Source organism: Salmo salar, chromosome 14, assembly GCF_965601325.2.
Source record: "Salmo salar chromosome 14, fSalSal1, whole genome shotgun sequence".
NCBI lineage: Eukaryota > Metazoa > Chordata > Actinopteri > Salmoniformes > Salmonidae > Salmo > Salmo salar.
Window position 1 is genome coordinate 6276389 of NC_138304.1, and position 22018 is coordinate 6298406.

A 22018-nucleotide genomic window follows, 5' to 3' on the forward strand; every position below is an offset into this window, starting at 1 on the left:
ATTCACATCGGCTTGTTAATTATTAAATAAATAAGATGCCACGTTATGGGACACATATCAAAGTATACAGGCTATTAGAGGCATCGTTGCCTACTATGATCTATTCTATAGCCTAGTTTAACAGTCAATTTGTGGTAATTCACTTTGAAACAATGACTGCATGAATAGGCATCATAGCCAATGTGAACTATGCCAATCATAGCCGCAGGAAGTAGTGTGGGGGGGGCACCCCTACTTCCTATGGCTATGATGCCTATTCATGCAGCCATTATTTCAAAGTGAAATGATGTGTAATTGCAGGAATTAATGTGAAAAAGCTCTTAAAGCAGTCTAGTCTGGCCTTATGTTTTTGCATTTGCCAATTCATGTCACTAGGCTAGTTAGAGCTTTCAAAATCATAATCCAAATCACGATCATTATGAAGTCATTTTCTCCCATAATTCATTAATTAGCCTAATTCATTAATGCACAATAAATGTTGGCTAGTCTTTGACCATTCTAATTCATTAGCCTAAAATGTTATAAGGACTTGCAGTTGCATTCATGTTCGAAGGTGTTTTTTTGCGACAGTGAATTGTGAAACAGGCATGTTTTTCCCGAACACGTGGAGATGTCTGTAGAAAATGAAGCCTATTTTAATCCGTTATCTTAATTTAGCTTAACTTCATTTGGGTTTAGTAGAAAACCTTTTGTAGGCATTTCTAAATCATGTCAATTGAATCGATGTCCTATGACTCCCTCCACTGATATTGTAGGCCTTTCAACTTTTAAATTTGCCGCAATGCCTTGTGCTAAAATAACAATATATTCTAATAATACTGTATGTCATTGGAAATCTGGAATCTGATTGATTGATTGCTTCTGTGGACAGGAGTCTTTTATACAGGTAACAAGCTGAGATTAGGAGCACTCCCTTTAAGAGTGTGCTCCTAATCTCAGCTCGTTACCTGTATAAAAGACACCTGGGAGCCAGAAATCTTTCTGATTGAGAGGGGGTCAAATACTTATTTCCCTCATTAAAATGCAAATCAATTTATTACATTTTTGACATGCGTTTTTCTGGATTATTTTGTTGTTATTCTGTCTCTCACTGTTCAAATAAAACTACCATTAAAATTATAGACTGATCATTTCTTTGTCAGTGGGCAAACGTACAAAATCAGCAGGGGATCAAATACTTTTTTCCCTCACTGTAGATGTTGGAACATTTCTGCGGGGACTTGCTTCCATTCAGCCACAAGAGCATTAGTTGGTTCGGCACTGATGTTGGGTGATTAGGCCTGGCTTGCAGTCAGCGTTCCAATTCATCCCAAAGGTGTTCGATGGGATTGAGGTCAGGGCTCTGTGCAAGCCAGTGAAGTTCTTCCACACCGATCTCAACAATTTCTGTATGGACCTCGCTTTGTGCACGGGGGCATTGCCATGCTGAAACAGGAGGGCCATGCTAAAACAAAGTCGGAAGCACAGAATCGTCTAGACTGTCATTGTATGCTGTAGCGTTAAGATTTACCTTCAGAGGAACTAAGGAGCCTTGCCCGAACCATGAAAAACAGCCCCGTACCATTATTCTTCCTCCACCAAACTTTACAGATGGCACTATGTATTGGGGCAGGTAGAGTCCTCCTGGCATCTGCCAAACCCAAATTCGTCCGTCGGACTGCCAGATGGTGAAGCTTCACTAATCACTCCTGAGAACGCGTTTCCATTGCTCCAGAGTCCAATGGCGGCGAGCTTTACACCACTCCAGCCGACGCTTGGGATTGTGCATGGTGATCTTAGGCTTGTGCGCGACTGCTTGGCCAATTAAACCCATTTCATGAATCTCCCAACAAAGTTGTTGTGCTGACGTTGCTTCCAGAGGCAGTTTGGAACTCGGGAGTGAGTATTGCAACCGAGGACATTAGATTTTTTACATGCTACGTGCTTCAGTGGTCCCGTTCGATGACCTTGTGTGGCCTACCACTTCACAGCTGAGCCGTTGTTGCTCCTAGATGTTTCCACTTCCTAATAACAGCACTTACAGCTGACAGGGAAAGCTCTAGCAGGGAAGAAATTTGACGAACTGACTTGTTGGAAAGGTGGCATCCTATGACGGTGCCACATTGAATGTCACTGAGCTCTTCAGTAAGGCCAATGTTTGTCTATGGAGATTGCATGGCTGTGTGGTCGATTTTATACAATGGGTGTGGCTGAAATAGCCGAATCCACTCATTTGAACAGGTGTCAACATACTTTTGTATAGTGTATATCATTAATTGAAATGACTTAACAGCAGTACCTACTGCAGATTTCACCCTTAAAGCCAAAACAAGCAGGTTGTGTTTATTAAATTCACCATTACATGTATGCAGAGGGCAATAGGCAACATTTTTTGGTGTGTTGACAAATGAAGTTGACGAAGCCAAAACCACATTTCAATCAACTACAGTATTTGGCAATTCAGTTATGGGAATTATTGGAATGTCCAGGTTTGAAATAAACGTGATATTTTTTTTTCACATTCCAAACCACATGGCACATTACTGGGCTAGCCATTTCAAACCCGATCTGCAGATGCCATTGAGCAAATTCAATAAATCTTTCCACAGTCTTTCTTAGACAAATGAACAAATATATTGTCCACATAGGATTATATAAAAATGGCAAATGTTTGAAACAATAGTAAAAGTGTCTACAGTCTATGTTGGCGTGAATGTCCGGGAAAGTCGTTTTGGACCCGCTTTTGTTAAGATACCGTTTGTTGAGGTGCCAATGCTGGAGAGGTGGGGGAAGTGGGTAAGCGATGATGAGTGGACAATTCTGTGGCTCTGACTGGGCAGAGATGAGGATGAGGTGGAGGGAGCTTCAGGGTCATTGTTCAGATGCTTGTCACCCCCAGTCCCAGAGTCATAGCATACTCCTCCAGCATGTTGTGTGGTTTTGGTCCCGTTTCTTGGACTGCTCATCTTCATCTTCTTACAGCCTGTTCGTACCCGGTATTTCAATGGCAAGGGACCATTCTAAAACAAGTGAAGATTTTTGTAAGTTTATGTGTACAGGGGACTTTTCTGTGACTTATAACCACATTCTCAGATGAGCCTCCTCTGAGCATGTATTTTAAGAATGACATCATGAGCTTTAAACAAGCAATAGAGATATTTTTTTTTAATAAATGTGTAAGCTCTCCAAAATACATGTGAACATATTGCTTGGTAGAGAATAGAATTCATGAATGGATGCACCACTTCACAACCTTATACTTCCCCCCTTATAAATAAGGAAAACACAGCATATCATTTCAAGGTCTTATTAGAAAGAAGGAAATTGCATGTGTTGAAGTGCAAGGGTAAATGCTTACCCTTCTCCAGGTGTAAATGTGTGCAATGTCCATTAATGTGTAGTAATCCTTCAATGGTTCATCTTCATACATAACTTCTATCTGTGAACAACACATTTTGAGAGAAAAGATTAGGTGTGATTAATCATTTATATAAACAGTGTGAAACTCTAGTAAAAATCTAACCATAATCAATCAGTTGTATACTGTATTTTTTTTTAAGAAACAAAGTCGATTCTACGTTTAACAAATCTACACAATGTCTATACAAATGCACAACATTTCAGATAGGGTCATTGTTCACTGAATTTCAAATAATGACATTAATAATCATTGATTAAATATCCGTAGTCACCTGATAGGTGCGTGGAATATCCATTTTACTTCGAAGGAATTTCCTCAGATGCATTATGGTCATGGCTGCTGGACATTGCAAGTATCGCTTGTCAATCATCTTCAAACAAACAGACAAAAAAAAAGATAAGTTGAGTGGAGACATGATAAACACTGCGTTACTTTCAGCCATCTGGATTGACCCTGTATTTAAAAAGACACCAATACGATTTTCTTCGGGTTAAAACAATCACCTCTGTCTTCATATCCTTGACTTCACCGTCCTCCTTTACCAGCCTAAGAGAAAAGCAAAATATACAATTGGAAAAAGAGCAAAGAAATAATTGACAAGCATGGGGGTTGGCTGCATTTTTTAAGCATGCTTTTTGGCGGTTTGAAAGCGGCCTTACTTGCTCTGATGAAAAAATTCGATGGACAGGCTGATAATCTCATCGTCGGCTATTATTCTCTTTTCTTCATCTGCCACCTCCCCTCGCTCCTCATTTGATCCATTTCCAACTACAGAATAAGAAACCAACCAAGTATTAAAGTGTGCCAATCCTCCTCTTTCTAATGATAAAGCAACACGAACATTGAAGTTGCAATGATATGCTTGAGGTGCTTCGCCATTGATTCAACTTGTTTACCATCAAGAGAAGGATGTACTGCATAGAAATCCCTCCTTCGTTTCATTTCATCTGCAAGCAAAATAATAAATGATTGTTAATGTATTATGATGGACTTGACATGTTACAAACCAACTTGAGGGGATGAACGGGAAAATGTACTGACCTTTGAAAAGCCCAGGTACCAACCTGTAAACAATGTCTTGAAGGGTCTTGTCAGACCTGAAATAGAATATTAAAAAAATTATTTCAGCAAATTGTATGATTCATTTCTGAGCCAGGGTTTACTTGGAAAAGAGATGTCAATATTGTAATGTGGTTTCGATTTATTAAGCCCCAAGTCTCCACATTCATATTCGAGTTAAAAAATATTATAGAACTTTAATTTATTGCCTTACAAAATGACATATATAGGCTACTCACCTAATATTCAAAAGGGGTTTCGTTTTGTGAACCTGGACATCACAAATTGGACAGAATTTGCTGGTCTCCAGATAACAAACAATGCACATTTTACAGACTGAAAAGACAAAATAATCAAAACAATTTGACAATACTGCATACTTTAAGCCAAACGAATCAGTCAAAACTGTGGGCATAGACAGCAACTTGCATGGTGTGGTATTTTGAATGAAATGCAACTGAAGACAACTTACATGAGTGTAAACACTCCACAATGGTGGTTGCGTCGATAAAATATCCACCGCACAAGACACACATCAAATGTGGATTCAGCTCAGTAATCTTGATTTTTGTTGTTCTGTGCATTGTCCTAAAAATTGTAAAATCCTATAAGAAAGAATAAACAAATTAATGAATGGATACAGCGTAGTCTCGCAATCTGTTCAGAACACGGGCGGTGACGTGCGGTGATGTGCCTTGAGAATGTAAAGCATTTATGTTACTGTTTTAATGTCTACCCTGCGAAAAACGAACCTGGACATTATTTTGATGACTTTAAATAGGTTAAACCAATATTTATCACGCAGGCCTATTTATTATAGAATTGTATGTACCCTAATATCAATTTACCCTTTTATAATTGCTACCGTGAATTTAGCTTCCGTTTCGATTTTTAGAAGTCTTCACTTCAAGCCAAGCGTTTGATTTATTAAGAATAGCCCAACTATCCCAGAAGCACGTTACAGAAATGTTGATTTCGATGCGAAGTAAAAAAAAGAAGAAAAAAAAAGAATTAAACTGACAGCACATGAATAAGGCTACCTTTTCAAGTCCGGAATGTGAGCGAGTTAATTGGTTATAGGGCGATTTGGCCGATGATCAACTTTTTCCAAATCTCAATTCATTAAAAAAAATTGCTAGGTCTATAACGACAAGCGGCAATATATTTAATTGACTTAAACACAGTAAACAATCATTATTTGCCCTATTATTGGCACACGTTATGCAGCCTAAATTTGGAGTGTAGACTACACTCTTACAAAAATAGGTTCTGGATAGAACCCCAATTAGCCACATTTCCTAAGTGTAGACTAAGCGTGCAATCCCGCGCCCGGTTTCTTGACAGGTTTAGAGGAACGTTTCCAACTAAATGTTCATATCTTGTGCTCTTTTTATAACGGATCAATATGTGTATTATCAATATCTTCGTAGGTAGCCTATGTAGGATACACTTCAAAGACTGGGCCTATAGTTTACATTGCATTGATAATTTACCTAATTGCCCGAGAGAAGGACTTTCGATTATTTTCAATATTATGCGATCATGCGACTTCAATGTGATGCGTTATCATTATGTCGCTGTAAAAGATTGTAAGTAAAGTGTGTCCTGCGACGCAAGCAGTGGAGTGTGAAGTACGGGCTATGCCTACAAACCGCAAGCTCGATCTGATACAAGACGCAATAGGCTCTTTCATACCTCTTGTGCATGGCCATTCTAAAAGAAGCCCACCATAGCGTATCTGACGAGCACACAATTTGTGTTGGAAAATGGAGTTAAATGTATACATTCCTACACCTGTCGAGAAACTGGGAGCGCGCATTATGCATCTCCATATGTGCACACCATGCGTTCCAAGACAATAACTCACTGTAGGCTAGTTGTCAAATTAAATGTTGGACTAACCAATCATAATTGTTAAATCATAGGCTTACATATGTATCTACGAATTGTAGGCTATTGTAATGACTTCCTTGGCTGTAGCATCTACCACGGGCACCTGATAATCAATAATGTTGACTTAAACCTAGCCTATTCATCACAAATGTCAATGGATCAACGTCAAATGGTTGTGCAACAGAGTAGACTCGACAGAATATGCAGCACACTCGAAAATTGTGATTATTTTAACTATATGACCAAGCAAGAATTATGACGCATGTGTCACACTATGTTGGCGCATGTTCACGCAAACATGGCAGGGTGATCTCCAGACCTACAAAAATCGCATGTCTCATTCTACTCAGCTATGTGTGTTAACTAAACGGCGCGCAATGGCTCAGCCCTCTTATCATCAACTCTAAAAGAAGTTCATTCCTAAAATATCTGAACATTTAGTTGGACAAATCTCTGACCCGTCATACACCTACCTGTCAATAAACGGGGAACTCACATTATGCACGTAATCTCCGAATGTCCCCACTATCACGCGCCTCAAGACAATAGCTAGTTAGTTCACTGTGATGTGAAAACGTTTAAAGTCATGCTTGTCCTGTGCTGTTGAACTACGCACCCCATTGACTGTATAGAGTTTAACATGGCAACAACGAAATTGTAGTCATAAACGAAAGAAATAATCCATCAAGCCCCAAATTACGCAAAAATGCACTTTCTTTCTCGAACGCCCGCAACGCGAGCAGACGACTAGACATATTTAATAGTAATGCTTTCCATGCCTTATTTCATACAAGTTGTATCGATTTTCAAATATTATTATGGGTCAATCCCATTGTTAGGTCTATAGACATGACTGATCGAGTGCAGAAAATTATGGTCTGTTTTTTAATGCATTTATGAAAGTTGACCAACAAGAAACGCGACTGACCTTATTATGGGTGGGGAGAAATAGGCGTTCTTTATTTAAATAATGAATAAAACGTGAAACATTGTGTTATTTATATGTTTTAGGCTTACATGTGAGTTTTTGCCTCAGCCTATCGTGTCAAACTATAATGTCATCACCAGAATAGGCCTACATTATTGATTGTGACATAGATAGATAATATGGGCAGGCCAATTAATAGTAGCCTCGAGCCGGCCTATATTCCCATGTCCACAGCCGAACGATCATAAAAATATGATCAGGTCCTATCTGAAATCCAAACAAATATAATTAGCCGACTATTATTTCATAGCTAGATGATGAGCAGCACGTAAAAAAAAAGATATATCCCCAGTAGGCCAAGGCATTTATCTTGATTTCAAATGAGATTCGAGTGGTGCTCTGAATTTTGAGACAACATTTGGCCAATTGGTGATCCGAGACAAACTCTTGATCTTGTGTAGGCCAGGCTAAATTGCATTAAACAATACTGCGACGAAGATACATTTGAAAATTATATTGACATAGCCTAATGAACGTCGAGGACCACACATCAATTGCGCAAAAGGTCAAGAATGGATCTATAGTAGCCTACTCATTATTGATCAACAGAGAAAGACAAAAATGGCATTGATCTGAACAATCTTGAATGGTACCCATCGCATTGTTAATTATGTTAACAGCATTGTAAATGATCCCATGATGTCATTTCATCAAATCTATTTATCATCAAATGATCCACGGCAATAAACCATCAATCGTTAAACTTTTCATAACACTTTTCAAGTGACTGAATAACGTAACAAAACATAGCCTAGGCGAAATCCTGTCAATTTAATTACTCATCTACAACGAAGCCCATTCATTTTCAATGAAAGACAGAATAAACGTATATTGAAAACAAACGTGGCAATTTTGCCACAACGAGAAATCATATTTGATACCACTTTCATGAAAACAGCCTAATGAGCCTGTTGAGGACAACTGTTTGAAATCAGCTTGGTAGAATACATACTAATGTGGATGCGTCTGTGCGGATCTTAACATTGGCTGCTATGAACAGATCTGCGACCATGTTTCAATGGTGTAAATCACGCGCTCCAGAAAGAACACAAACATAACCATTGAAATAATATAACGTTCTACAATCGTGTGTGCTTTGAGTGTCCATATGCCCGTGTGGTCCACTGCCGATGTTCACTATTAATCAGATAGCATGCAGTGGTCTTGCATTTGCAATGCTATAACATTTAACATAAACTTGTATTTTTGCAAGTTAAAAACTAAAAGTTCAGAAAATACATACCTAACGGTTTATATCCCGTATGTGATGGACAATGAAAGTTACAAGTCGATCAGAAAAAAAATGAATGCAACCCAAGCGGCCATCTTGGAACGAGCTACAAATGCTGTTCAATGGCAGTGGCGAAATTCTCAACAAATAGAAAAAGATCACCGCGCGGAGAGTCAGAAACTTTACACAGATTCCGAACAGTGCCGGTCCAAATAGGTTATCGGTTTGCTCCGTGCTCGACCCCTATGAAGCAGTAGGCTATGCATAGAGCGGCACTTGATAGCAGTAGAAACTGACAGTGTTCCCAAAATGGCTTGCAGGCTAGTTCGACCGCCCCGCTGTATCACGTGGTCTCATTCCTCTAGGGTTGTATGTTGATGGTAACAGTGACAGAAGTTAGCTAACTTTCATATATTGATGTGTGGTCACACACATTTCATGCACTGGCTGGGTCTTTAGTCCACAACTCGTGGTCTACATGGTTTAGATTGTTTCCCTCTCACTCAAACATATTTAGGTGATGGTTTAAGATTTGTAAAAAAAAAAAAATATATATATATTCTAAAATGATTTAAGCTACAAAATGATTTAGAATTAAGTTGTTAATATTGCTTTTATTATCGTATTTTAACAGGCATAGGCCCACTTCATTTTAATTCTAACAACTCTTTAGACCTTTTCCCTACATCTCTAATTATAGAGCCATTTAACACCATAAGAGTGTAGGCTAAGGAAAAACGTATCTCCCCATGGCTACTGCTCTGATTTTGGGAGTCTTTCCATGATGATACAGGCGACTACACTGAAGGGCACCGGTTAAAATTGTTACCATGTTAAATGTGTATGCCGTTAAACATTCGTGAATACCATTTAGGCATAGGAGGGCCCAACTACTTTTGCTTAATACATTGAACACGCCGATTCCTGATTCTACGGAATCATTTTGGCCCACTCGTGATTAGTGTTTGATGAACTTCGCCTATAGTGGAATAGCTATAGCATAATGTTGCATTGCCAATACATTCTGGCACTCACTCGTTTAATGATGGTAGCCTATATAGTCTATAGACCTATTTATGAGAAAAGCCTGGGAAGCGCGCCTTTTTCTGCATCCCCCATTATGGAATTAAACCCAACATTCTTTAAGACTCATTGTTCATTTTCATAATGCATGTGATTATCGGGCCATTAGGCCAATCATTTAAATAGTTCTACAACTGAGTCACATAGCCTTTGGATGACGATGAGACTTCCGATAGTGCATGTATACTATGAATAATTACAAATGTCATAGTGCTTATTAACATAGCCTACAACGTTTATAACCACTCAAGACGTTGCAGTGTGTTTGTAACCGTTTTACAACATAATTAAATCAATGTATTAGTTGTAGCCTACGGCATTATATGCATTCTTAAAAACCTACAGAAGAATCTATTAAATGGATAACGCGGAAGTCCCCTGAGTTCGTGGGTAAAAAAAAAAAACTGTTTCAACATTCTGTCCTTTTGATGTGGAAATGGGGACACACTGATTGAATCAATACTGCTTTCATGCCATCTCAATAAAAAACAGAAACAATCATTACAGCCAATCAATCATAAATCATATTTAAATTGTATCCTATGTGCTCATTCATTAACCAGTAGGCTATGATTAGCGCATAAAAATAGGTGCATCTTTGCCAGCCGGCATAAGCTACACAAAACAAAAAGGGGGTTCTTTGCAGTGTGATAGTAATCTACCAAGATCCGTTTTCATCCGAAGAACCCCTTTTGGAAGACAAGGGTTCTTTGTATGGCAAAGAGTTCTTCATAGAACCTTTTTCATCCTATGAACCGTTTTTGGAATGAAGGGTTCTTTGATGATTGTTTGGAAAGCAAGAAGGATTATTTGGAAGGCAAGAAGGGTTTTACATAGAACCCTTTTGAATCTGAATAACATTTATTTTGTATTTTGCTTCTTTCTTTTAAATAGTGCCTTAGCATGAGTGTTTTCCTCAGTGTTTAAACTTTAACATTAGGAGTTTGAGTAATCTGATAAACATTTATAAAGATAGGTATGTACCTATATCGGAATATTTGTGCATGTATTGGGTATTCCCTTAATCATTTGACATATACAGTACTGACATAGTTGATTTCTTTGCCCTGATTTCTGTCTTTCAAATTAGTATTTTCTGTGATTTTATTGAGCAAAGTAGGAAAATAGAAGGGAATATGAGTTAACCAGAAGTGTATTGTATGGTACACAGCAAATTGGCCAGTTTGACCTAATATAGATTTTTCAGTGTAACATTTCTAGTGTTGATTCAGGAGTTTAACTAACGTAACACTCAGTGGTGTAAAATATCCCAAAAGTTGGTGTTAATAACCAGAGTTGAAGGTATGATTGTGTAATTCTTACTCTGTGTTTAGTAAAACACTCAGAACCACACCCATCATTATCATATTTCCCAACATGCTCTATTGCAAGTTGATTTTCTTAATTGTTTGTTTCAATATCTGTGTTTTTGCATGTACATTGATTGGTTGATTAATATTACACTACACAAAGATAAATAGATAGATTTAAAAAAAAATCCAATCTGTTAGTAGTTGGATTTATTGCACCTGTTACTGAGATGGTTGTTCCAGTTTAGACTATTTAGGTAGTCCCTTTACTCAATCTTCCCTACCAAAGCAGTCATTCTGAATGCAGGTTGTGTGTGACTAAAAATTCCAATTGTTGGATTTCCTCACTCTGGCTGGATTCCAATAGGAATTACACATCACTTTGCAAGCCAGCATAATGTGACTTGCAGGCCTGATGTGGCCTGTAAACCAGGAAATTTCTAACTCCACTGTGTTAGGTTATAACTAGGCCCTCAAAGAAAGGCCTTATGATATATGTATTGTCATAAAGAGTTTAATTCGAAAGACTAATACGGCAGGTGAAACCGTTCATGGAGGGTTCTAAAAAGAACCCTTCTGTTACGAATCCCTTTTAGCCCTGCAGTCTAGGGGGGGATGGATACGAGACCCGTAACATAAATCATGCAAATTATAATAGTGACGAGTAACAGTGAGAACCAAAAACCACAGACAACTTAAGTTTACCGTCAAACTCTAAAGGTTTATTGCTAAACACACGGTAATGGGGTGTGAGAAAAGGGGCTGAGCTGGACCCAAGCAAAGAAACAATAATCAAAAACACCCCTAAGCTAGACTAGCCTATCTCAAGAACAGCTAGCTAACTAACCAAAAATACAGTGGGTGGTCCGCCCAGTTCTAACTAGGGTACTTAGACAAAGTATTCCTACGGGTAATGTATGCCCATGGGCGACTTGTCTTGGTACCCCCTTTTCCCACCAAACAAACAAACAGTCAAACAACAAAACAATACTCACAGGATAACCGGACAAATGTGACATGTAGTTGCAAAACAAAAGAGATCAATACAGAGATATAGAGATAGATAGAGCTGGGGACAGAGAGAGAGCAATTGAGAGAATGAACACAAAGATTGATCTCGAGAGAAAACAACTGACCGGGTTTTTAAACCAAGGGAAAGGGGATGTAATAGGTGGAGGGAAAAGGAGCAGGTGTCTTCTGTTTGGTGACTGATTGGGGAGTGATGATTGTCACCTGTGAGGGGAGAAGGAGAGAGAAACAAAACACACAGGATACTTGTATCCGTAACACCTTCAAAGATAAAAAGGGTTCTTGGTAGAACTGTTACTTGGGGGTTCTAGGAAGAACCCTTCAAAGATAAAAAGGTCCTCGGTAGATTACAGAATCTCTGCTTTAAAGCAAAACTAGAGGGTTCAAGGAAGAACCTTGAGAGGATAATGAGGTTCTTGATAGAAGCCTTTACAGGAGGTTCTATGAAGAACCTGAAAGTTTAATACTGTAATTTTGTTTTACAGCAGAGATGCTGTAATATCGCTGACTGTACAACCATTAGGAACGTATTCCTAATATTGAGTTTCACCCCCTTTTGCACACAGAACAGCTTCAATTTGTCTGGGCAGGGAATACAATGTGTCGACAGCGTTCCACAGGGTTGCTGGCCCATGTTGACTCCAATGCTTCCCACAGTTATGTTAAGTTGGCTGGATGTCCTTTGGGTGGTGGACCATTCTTTATACACATGAGAAACTGTTCACACTCTCAAACCGGTGTGCTTGGCACCTACTACCATAATATGGCCTGTTCAAAGGCACTTCAATCTTTGGTCTAACCCTCTGAATGGCACACATACAGTTGAAGTCGGAAGTTTACATACACCTTAGCCAAATACATTTAAACTCATTTTTTCACAATTCCTGACATTTAATCCTAGTAAAAATTCCCTGTCTTAGGTCAGTTAGGATCCCCACGTTATTTTAAGAATGTGAAATGTCAGAATAATAGTTGAGATAATGATTTATTTCAGCTTTTATTTCTTTCATCACATTCCCAGTGGGTAAGAAGTTTACATACACTCCATTACTATTTGGTAGCGTTGCCTTTCAATTGTTTAACTTGGGTCAAACATTTCGGGTAGCCTTCCACAACCTTCCCACAATAAGTTGGGTGAATTTTGGCCCATTCCTCTTGACAGAGCTAGTGTAACTGAATCAGATTTGTAGGCCTCCTTGCTCGCACACGCTTTTTCAGTTCTGCCCACAAATCTTCTATTGGATTGAGGTCAGGGCTTTGTGATGGCAACTGCAATACCTTGACTTTGTTGTCCTTAAGCCATTATGACACAACTATGGAAGTATGCTTGGGGTCATTGTCCATTTGGGAGACCCATTTGCGACCAAGCTTTAACTTCCTGACTGATGTCTTGAGATGTTTCAATATATCCACATAATTTTCCTCCCACATGATGCCATCTATTTTGTGAAGTGCACCAGTCCCTCCTGCAGCAAAGCACCCCCATAACATGATGCTGCCACCCCCGTACTTCACGGTTGGGATGGTGTTCTTGGGCTTGCAAGCCTCCCCCTTTTTCCTCCAAACATAATGATGGTCATTATGGCCAAACAGTTCTATTTTTGTTTCATCAGACCAGAGGACATTTCTCCAAAAAGTACGATCTTTGTCCCCATGTGCAGTTGCAAACTGTAGTCTGTTTTTTTTTTATGCCGGTTTTGGAGCAGTGGCTTCTTCCTTGCTGAGCGGCCTTTCAGGTTATGTTGATATAGGACTTGTTTTACTGTGGATATAGATACTTTTGTACCCGTTTCCTCCAGCATCTTCACAACGTCCTTTGCTGTTGTTCTGGGATTGATTTGCAATTTTCGCACCAAAGTACGTTAATCTCTAGGAGACAGAACGCGTCTCCTTCCTGAACGGTATGACGGCTGCGTGGTCCCATGGTGTTTATACTTGCGTACTATTGTTTGTACAGATGAACGTGGTACCTTCAGGCGTTTGGAAATTGCTCCCAAGGATGAACCAGACTTGTGGAGGTTTACAATTTTTTTTTGAGGTCTTGCTGATTTCTTTTGATTTTCCCATGATTTTAAGCAAAGAGGCACTGAGTTTGAAGGTAGGCCTTGAAATACATCCACAGGTACACCTTCAATTGACTCAAATGATGTCAATTAGCCTATCAGAAGCTTCTAAAGCCATGACATCATTTTCGGGTATTTTCAATCTGTTTAAAGGCACAGTCAACTTAGTGTATGTAAACTTCTGACCCACTGGAATTGTGATACAGTGAGTTAGTTATAAGTTAAATAATCTGTCTGTAAACAATTGTTGGAAAATTACTTGTGTCATACAGAAAGTAGATGTTCTAACCGACTTGCCAAAACTATAGTTTGTTAACAAGAAATGTGTGGAGTGGTTGAAAAACGAGTTTTATTGACTCCAACCTAAGTGTATGTAAACCTCCGACTTCAACTGTACACAATCTATGTCACACTTGTCTGACGGCTTAAGAATCCTTCTTTAACCTGTCTCCTCCCCTAATGTTTTGTACACTCAGTGTATATAAGATAAAGATCAGATTCAATTACGAATAGTCTGATAGGTGAGAATATTATCAAGCGATTGTCAAATTGGGAATAAGAGTACAGTTTGCACAAGAAGCAGAGCAGAGTTCATGCCTTTCATGTAACTTTTTTCAAATCATCATTAGGAGTCGCATCATGCAGCCTTAGAATGTGTTAGAAATCAAAACATATTGCCTAAGGTTTATCAAAACTAAAGTTGCATAGATAACTCTAAATTAAAGTGTAGGTAGCAAAAACGTAACGACATGTAACATATGGATTTGCATTAGTATACACATCAAAAAGTCCCAATGCAAAGTTACACCTCACTTTTCTATTATTCAGAATTCCATAGTCTACTGGTTTCAATTACATTTTCAGCCAACTTACAATTTATTGTTACAAATCAGCTTGCAAGGTTACTAGCTAACTCAGTGATGTGTATTCATGACCAATAAACAATATATTTTATTATCTTTCGTCTCTCTGTGTTTCATATTTTTCCTGCAATTCGCAAGAAGCTGAATATATCTCAATGGAGAAAGATTCCGAGCGAGCGAAACAGTGCTCCTCTGTCTCAGTATGTGTAGCCCATCTGTCAGATTTTGTCTGGTCAAAAACAGTATGACATTGTTGACACCAGTAGCATTGACTGCAATGGAAGCCAGCGAGCATTTGGGCTCCCTTGATGAAAAAATAAAAATATATATAGCCAATCAGCGTTGAGCTAAACGGAGTGAGCTCAACTGTGAATGGTCCTGGCACACCAAAAAAACATGTCAAGGGGTGCCAATCCAAACAAAAGCAAAACATAATTTACTAAAAATGTGTTGCATCTTGTTGTGTCGTTTTCCTCCGGTGGCTAGCTAGCTAAAATCGTCCCTTTCCTAAATTAGACATGGATGGAGATTTGGACTTGTGGTTTTACTTAATTCTCTGTACTGGCAAATGATTATAACGGTGATTCTGATCCAACCATAAATTCATACATTGTGTTCCTGGTCTGAAAGGCTAATGTTAACTAGTTTTCCATGAAAGGAAGTTAGGCTAGTGAGCAAGCATTTTAGCTAGGAAGCCAAAGACAACAAAAACTAAAAGCATATAATCTATGACAGAGTCATAGACCGTTTCGGCAAGATGAAAGAGAGGAGGATGCCATGTTTTTTGTACCTGCACACACACACACGCACGCACACACATCAGTAGAATGGACAACCACGTGATATTTAGCTTATGTTGATTTGACTAAATAGTTTTTAGTATCTTTTAGTTGTCACTGGAATAGACTAAGCATAGGTGATTTGATTTGATATTGAAATGTTGAAGTTGAAATGGTGCTGGAATACTGGAGGCAGCTCCTGTTTCAATTTTGAATTGCATTAACTCTCCGCTCGTGGTTCTAAATCAATGGTTGTTTAGTAGACCAGAAATGTCAGAAACATTAACTTGCTTGACCATGCTGTAGGTCATGTATGTCACGTCCTGACCAGTAAAGGGGTTATTTGTTATTATTGTTTGGTCAGGACGTGGCAGGGGGGTGTTTGTTTTATGTGCTTCGGGGTTTGTTGGGATATGTGTTTATGTAGAGGGGTGTTTGGTTAGAGTATTTCAGGGTTTTTGGTTATGTTTTATGTTTTGTATTTCTATGATCTGTCTATGTTGTGTATTTCTTTGTGTTGGCCTGGTATGGCTCTCAATCAGGAACAGCTGTACATCGTTGTTGCTGATTGGGAGTCATACTTAGGTAGCCCTGTTTCACCTGCCCCTTTGTGGGAAGTTGTTTTTGCATAGCTGTGTGTAGCCTGCAATACTGTGCGTTCGATCGTTTTCTTGTTTTGTTTGTTACGTGTTCTAATAAAGTTAAGATGAGCACTCAACCCGCTGCGCCTTGGTCCATTACGTACGACGACCGTTACAATGTAACTTTTTGTTACATGCAATATGCTTTGTGGACTTCAACAGTTGCTCTCAGGTTTTGTGATGAAACAAAGGGTTGAATTTATTCTGCCACTATGTCTTCTTACTGTCTCGGCCTTAGGCCTATGTATCACTGTGGCAAGGCATATAAACGAACAGGTTATAGAGCAAACCACGCAATTCTCATAACCCATAGGTTGTAATATGTTTTTTTATCCCCAGGCTTGGCTTCCCCTAGTGATTTTATCCATGCACCGCTACTGAGCTAACTAGCCTGCTAATGTTAGCCCTACTAGCCTGCTAACATTAGCCCTACCAACCTGTTAATGTTACCTTAGCACTGCGTGGGCCAGCCAGTTGATATCAACACCTAGCTTACAGCTACATTAAAGTAAACCAAAGTTTTGGAAATACATAACGACTTCTAACCAGTAATCAAATAATGTTACCGGTATATGCAGTTATCTTAGCCAGCAAGCAAGCCAACCAGCTAAAGTTAGCTATTTTAGCCTGCTAGCTAGCCTAGCCAGCTAACTAGCCTAGCAAGCCAACCACAACGGTCGACATAGCTATGTAGTAAGCCAGAGAACAACTAGTCTAGCACAGGCAGGAACCTACAGAACACAGCAACAAAGAAGCCAGCAAACAGGGCTGCCAGGTCTAGCTAAAAATTATTTCCCAATGACCACTCAAACCCATCCAAAAGACCTGAAAACGACATTTATTTTTTGCAGCAAGAGATTTGCCACATTTATCCAATAAACACTTTTTCCATAACGTTATATCGAGCCAATTAAGAAATAATAGCGACGTACCTTGTAACGTAAATTCGTTTTTCAACAAAATAATAATTAATTATAAAGACATTTGAATATGTCACAAGAATGCCTGGATATAGTCGTTAGCTGGGGTATATTGGCCATATACCACAAACCCCCGAGGTGCCTTATTGCTATTATAAAACTGGGTACGAACGTAATAAAATAGTAAAACGTTTTTGTCATACTCGTGGTATACAGTCTGATATACCACGGCTTTCAGCCTATCAGCATTCAGGGCTCGAACACAATTTATAATAGTAAATAAATCAATTTTGCACATGTACATAACTATAGATAAATCCGACAGGAGAGTTTGAGTGATGAAAGTTGGACAGAGGATCTCGAAATCTCTGCCCAAGAAACACTTGGACGAACTTCAAAAATCAAATGTTAGGCTATTGTGCTGTTATTATGTGCTACATTTGCGAGAATGGCTTGTCATTTCTATAGAGTACCACAGTATAAGTCATAAAACTCAAAACCTAACGGTCAAACAGGGAAATGGTTCCAATCGTTTTTCCACTATAAATTTTTCTCATAGGGGATATTAGAAACAATTAAAATAAGGGCTGTATTTCGTGTAGGCTTACCTTGTCGTGACGTTTTTATAACCATGTAAATCTCTCTCAGGCAAGGTGACTTTTAGCAATATATTCGACTCTATTTACCCCCAACAAAATGACATAATTAGCTGGTGATGTGGCTATCATAAAGACCTACAAATACCATGATGATCTGGACGAGACTGCTGAATCAAGGCAAACGTACGAATCTCTGGCTTAACCTTTTCACAAGTGAGTTCCAAATATCTCTAACGGTCGCCCCAGTGTGATTTTCTTTATGCACCTGATGTTAGAATGCACTCACTGTTCCAAAATGTGATTGTTATGCAACAGGAAAGTTAATTGGCGCTACCCTCAAACCAAGGCATGCTGCCTGCTAATTATCTATAGGCTATGTTTCAACTTGTCAATTTCAAATTATTTTCTAGCAAATTGTATTTTCTATAAGAGTTTGAATCGAGGTGTGTGACACCTCTTCATTAATTCACATATAAGTAGCCCATTTCACTGTTGTGGACAATTTATGTTTAAAGCTTTACTGAGCTGGACAAACTTCTCTCTTAGATGAGAGCCCAAACACTTACTCAGTGTTTCTCCAGATCAAGTACGCAGACATTTGCACATCTCTAGTCAGAACAGAACCTGCACTAACGTTTTCCTCCTGGAACATTTTACGGCTGGTGCCTGCATTGCCTTCATTGTTGTTTTTTTCTTACTAATAATAACTTTGGACATGTGTGCGTTCCTATCAAAGTAAGTGCCTTTTTACATTATCATTATACACTGCTCAAAAAAATAAAGGGAACACTAAAATAACACATCCTAGATCTGAATGAATGAAATAATCTTATTAAATACTTTTTTCTTTACATAGTTGAATGTGCTGACAACAAAATCACACAAAAATAATCAATGGAAATCCAATTTATCAACCCATGGAGGTCTGGATTTGGAGTCACACTCAAAATTAAAGTGGAAAACCACACTACAGGCTGATCCAACTTTGATGTAATGTCCTTAAAACAAGTCAAAATGAGGCTCAGTAGTGTCTGTGGCCTCCACGTGCCTGTATGACCTCCCTACAACGCCTGGGCATGCTCCTGAGGGATCTCCTCCCAAACCTGGACTAAAGCATCCGCCAACTCCTGGACAGTCTGTGGTGCAACATGGCGTTGGTGGATGGAGCGAGACATGATGTCCCAGATGTGCTCAATTGGATTCAGGTCTGGGGAACGGGCGGGCCAGTCCATAGCATCAATGCCTTCCTCTTGCAGGAACTGCTGACACACTCCAGCCACATGAGGTCTAGCATTGTCTTGCATTAGGAGGAACCCAGGGCCAACCGCACCAGCATATGGTCTCACAAGGGGTCTGAGGATCTCATCTCGGTACCTAATGGCAGTCAGGCTACCTCTGGCGAGCACATGGAGGGCTGTGCGGCCCCCCAAAGAAATGCCACCCCACACCATGACTGACCCACCGCCAAACCGGCCATGCTGGAGGATGTTGCAGGCAGCAGAACGTTCTCCACGGCGTCTCCAGACTGTCACGTCTGTCACATGTGCTCAGTGTGAACCTGCTTTCATCTGTGAAGAGCACAGGGCGCCAGTGGCGAATTTGCCAATCTTGGTGTTCTCTGGCAAATGCCAAACGTCCTGCACGGTGTTGGGCTGTAAGCACAACCCCCACCTGTGGACGTCGGGCCCTCATACCACCCTCATGGAGTCTGTTTCTGACCGTTTGAGCAGACACATGCACATTTGTGGCCTGCTGGAGGTCATTTTGCAGGGCTCTGGCAGTGCTCCTCCTGCTCCTCCTTGCACAAAGGCGGAGGTAGCGGTCCTGCTGCTGGGTTGTTGCCCTCCTACGGCCTCCTCCATGTCTCCTGATGTACTGGCCTGTCTCCTGGTAGCGCCTCCATGCTCTGGACACTACACTGATAGACACAGCAAACCTTCTTGCCACAGCTCACATTGATGTGCCATCCTGGATGAGCTGCACTACCTGAGCCACTTGTGTGGGTTGTAGACTCCGTCTCATGCTACCACTAGAGTGAAAGCACCGCCAGCATTCCAAAGTGACCAAAACATCAGCCAGGAAGCATAGGAACTGAGAAGTGGTCTGTGGTTACCACCTGCAGAACCACTCCTTTATTGGGGGTGTCTTGCTAATTGCCTATATTTTCCACCTGTTGTCTATTCCATTTGCACAACAGCATGTGAAATGTATTGTCAATCAGTGTTGCTTCCTAAGTGGACAGTTTGTTTTCACAGAAGTGTGATTGACTTGGAGTTACATTGTGTTGTTTAAGTGTTCCCTTTATTTTTTTGAGCAGTATAGTTTCTGTATATCGTGTTGTCGTTCTACTGTAGCACACCGTATGTATGTATGGAGCATAATGTATTTACTGTTTGATTCACGTTTTCAAGTACTGGTGACAGTAGTTCAACATATTTATTGTATCATATGGTAAGCTACAGTGGCAGATAAATGAATAGGCCACTTGATGGCCAACAGATGCAAATGTATCATTCTCCACATTTACTGGCAGTTTCATTGAGGACTTTTCCCCATAAGAGAAGCACTAGAGGGAGTTCCATAACTTCCATTTAAAAATGTCCACTCGCGCATCCTTCGATACCCAAAAACTGAGCATGCGTAAAAAAACTCAGCTTGATACAGTTTTCCAAAATGCAAAGTCAACATTAAAATGGAGTTTAAACCACCTTGGGCTCTAGTGCGCCCAAAGCCATGTTTCCGTTTTCACCAGTATTTTTTGATGCGCGTCAGTTCCGGCTTGTTAATGTTTCATGGAAAAAGGGTTGGAAAGAAAAAAAGGTGTCTCCATAAGGACAATCTAAATAGCCCATCTACAACTGGTACAAGTTTTCACAACATGCTGCTCTGACTCCTCTGTCTCCTTTCACTCACATGACCAATAGTGGACTCAACTGCCTGATGCAGCGCTTTCTCAACAAACACTCCTCCGGACTCACTCACTCACTCACTCACTCACTCACTCACTCACTCACTCACTCACTCACTCACAGCCTGCCTCACTACCTGATAGTCAGCAGGTCACAGTGAACAACTTAGAAGTAGCCCAAAACCTGCTACCAGTGACCAATACATTGAAAATGATGTCGCCGGTGACAAAGTAGCCCAATTTGGCAGGAAAACCGCCGACATGGCAACCCTGCCAGCAGATATAAAGTAGGTAGAGCAGAGACTTACCGATAGACAGCTGAGTTAGCTACCAAAGTTAAAGAAGAGCCAAGGATTGGCCTTCAGAGGGAGAGGCAGTTTCACCGGCCAAAGGAGAGTCAGCTAATCCAATATCAGCGAATCCAATATCGATATAGTGAGGTAAATCCACATTGAATTTACCTGGTTTATCTCCATCACTGCTGAAACTCACGATGTACCGGTAGGTCAATAGGAAATAGAGGCTGCAGGCTTCACATTCACACTCGGCACAGCACCTTTCAGAATCTTGCCTTCCACTGGTTATAACTATCGAAGTTCTCCAGAGTGAAATGAGCACCCTAGTTTGAAAGCGACTGTTTTCTGGAAGCTGTGCCGTGCCATTTTCCCAAAATGTTCCCCCACATGGGCCAGCCCCCTAGCAATTCGAGTTTCAGCCAATGAGCTTCAGCCCCTCGGTCATTTGAGTGACAGCTAGCAAGATTCACACAAAGCAGAGCAAGAGAGAAAGAGTGCAATGACGTGGTACACATATCTGCACATATGTGACATAGTGTACAATTTTCAGGGAACAATTATGGCTTGTGAGCACTACTTTCAGAACTACTGTCAAAAAATATACAGAAGTACTATGTCACAAAAGTGTTGTGTTGTGGTTTGTTGAGCAATTTTTCTAATGATTGTGTGCTTTGATGGGAGTTTCTGGTGATAAGAGAGTCCACTTTGCTGGATTTAGTTGGGTGGCACAAGCCCGATTCTGCATGGAGAGGTCTCTGCTCTTCTTTGTAAGCGGCGCGCTCACGGTTAATGCTCCTATCACAGGAGTTTGGTGGGACCTTAATTGGGGAGAACGGGCTTGTGGTAAAGGATCACCTTCAGCGATCGGTTGTCTCCACCAAGTATGTCCCCAAACAATTTGATTTGCTGGTTTTAAGCATTAAACTTTCAAATAGTTCTTTGTTGACTGTTGCTGG

The 22018-nt window shown here is 40.0% G+C and overlaps 1 protein-coding gene across 2 annotated transcripts; it reads right to left on the reverse strand.

Annotated features, from left to right (window-relative positions):
- Nucleotides 1–2282: 2282 nt before the first annotated feature.
- LOC106568664 (polycomb complex protein BMI-1-B) lies at nucleotides 2283–8918 on the reverse strand. Of its 2 annotated transcripts, XM_014139175.3 has the most exons (10): nucleotides 8584–8918; nucleotides 4932–5064; nucleotides 4699–4795; nucleotides 4442–4497; nucleotides 4297–4347; nucleotides 4060–4168; nucleotides 3904–3946; nucleotides 3672–3770; nucleotides 3338–3418; nucleotides 2283–2999 (listed from the first exon to the last, which is right to left on the reverse strand). In XM_014139175.3, the coding sequence occupies exons 2-10, from the start codon at nucleotides 5041–5043 to the stop codon at nucleotides 2679–2681; spliced, it is 969 nt and encodes a 322-aa protein (XP_013994650.1). In that variant the 5' UTR covers nucleotides 5044–5064; nucleotides 8584–8918; the 3' UTR covers nucleotides 2283–2678. The 2 variants fall into 2 exon arrangements, with proteins under 2 accessions (XP_013994650.1, XP_045549766.1); XM_045693810.1 differs by lacking the exons at nucleotides 4699–4795; nucleotides 8584–8918.
- Between the last annotated feature and the right edge of the window lie 13100 nt (nucleotides 8919–22018).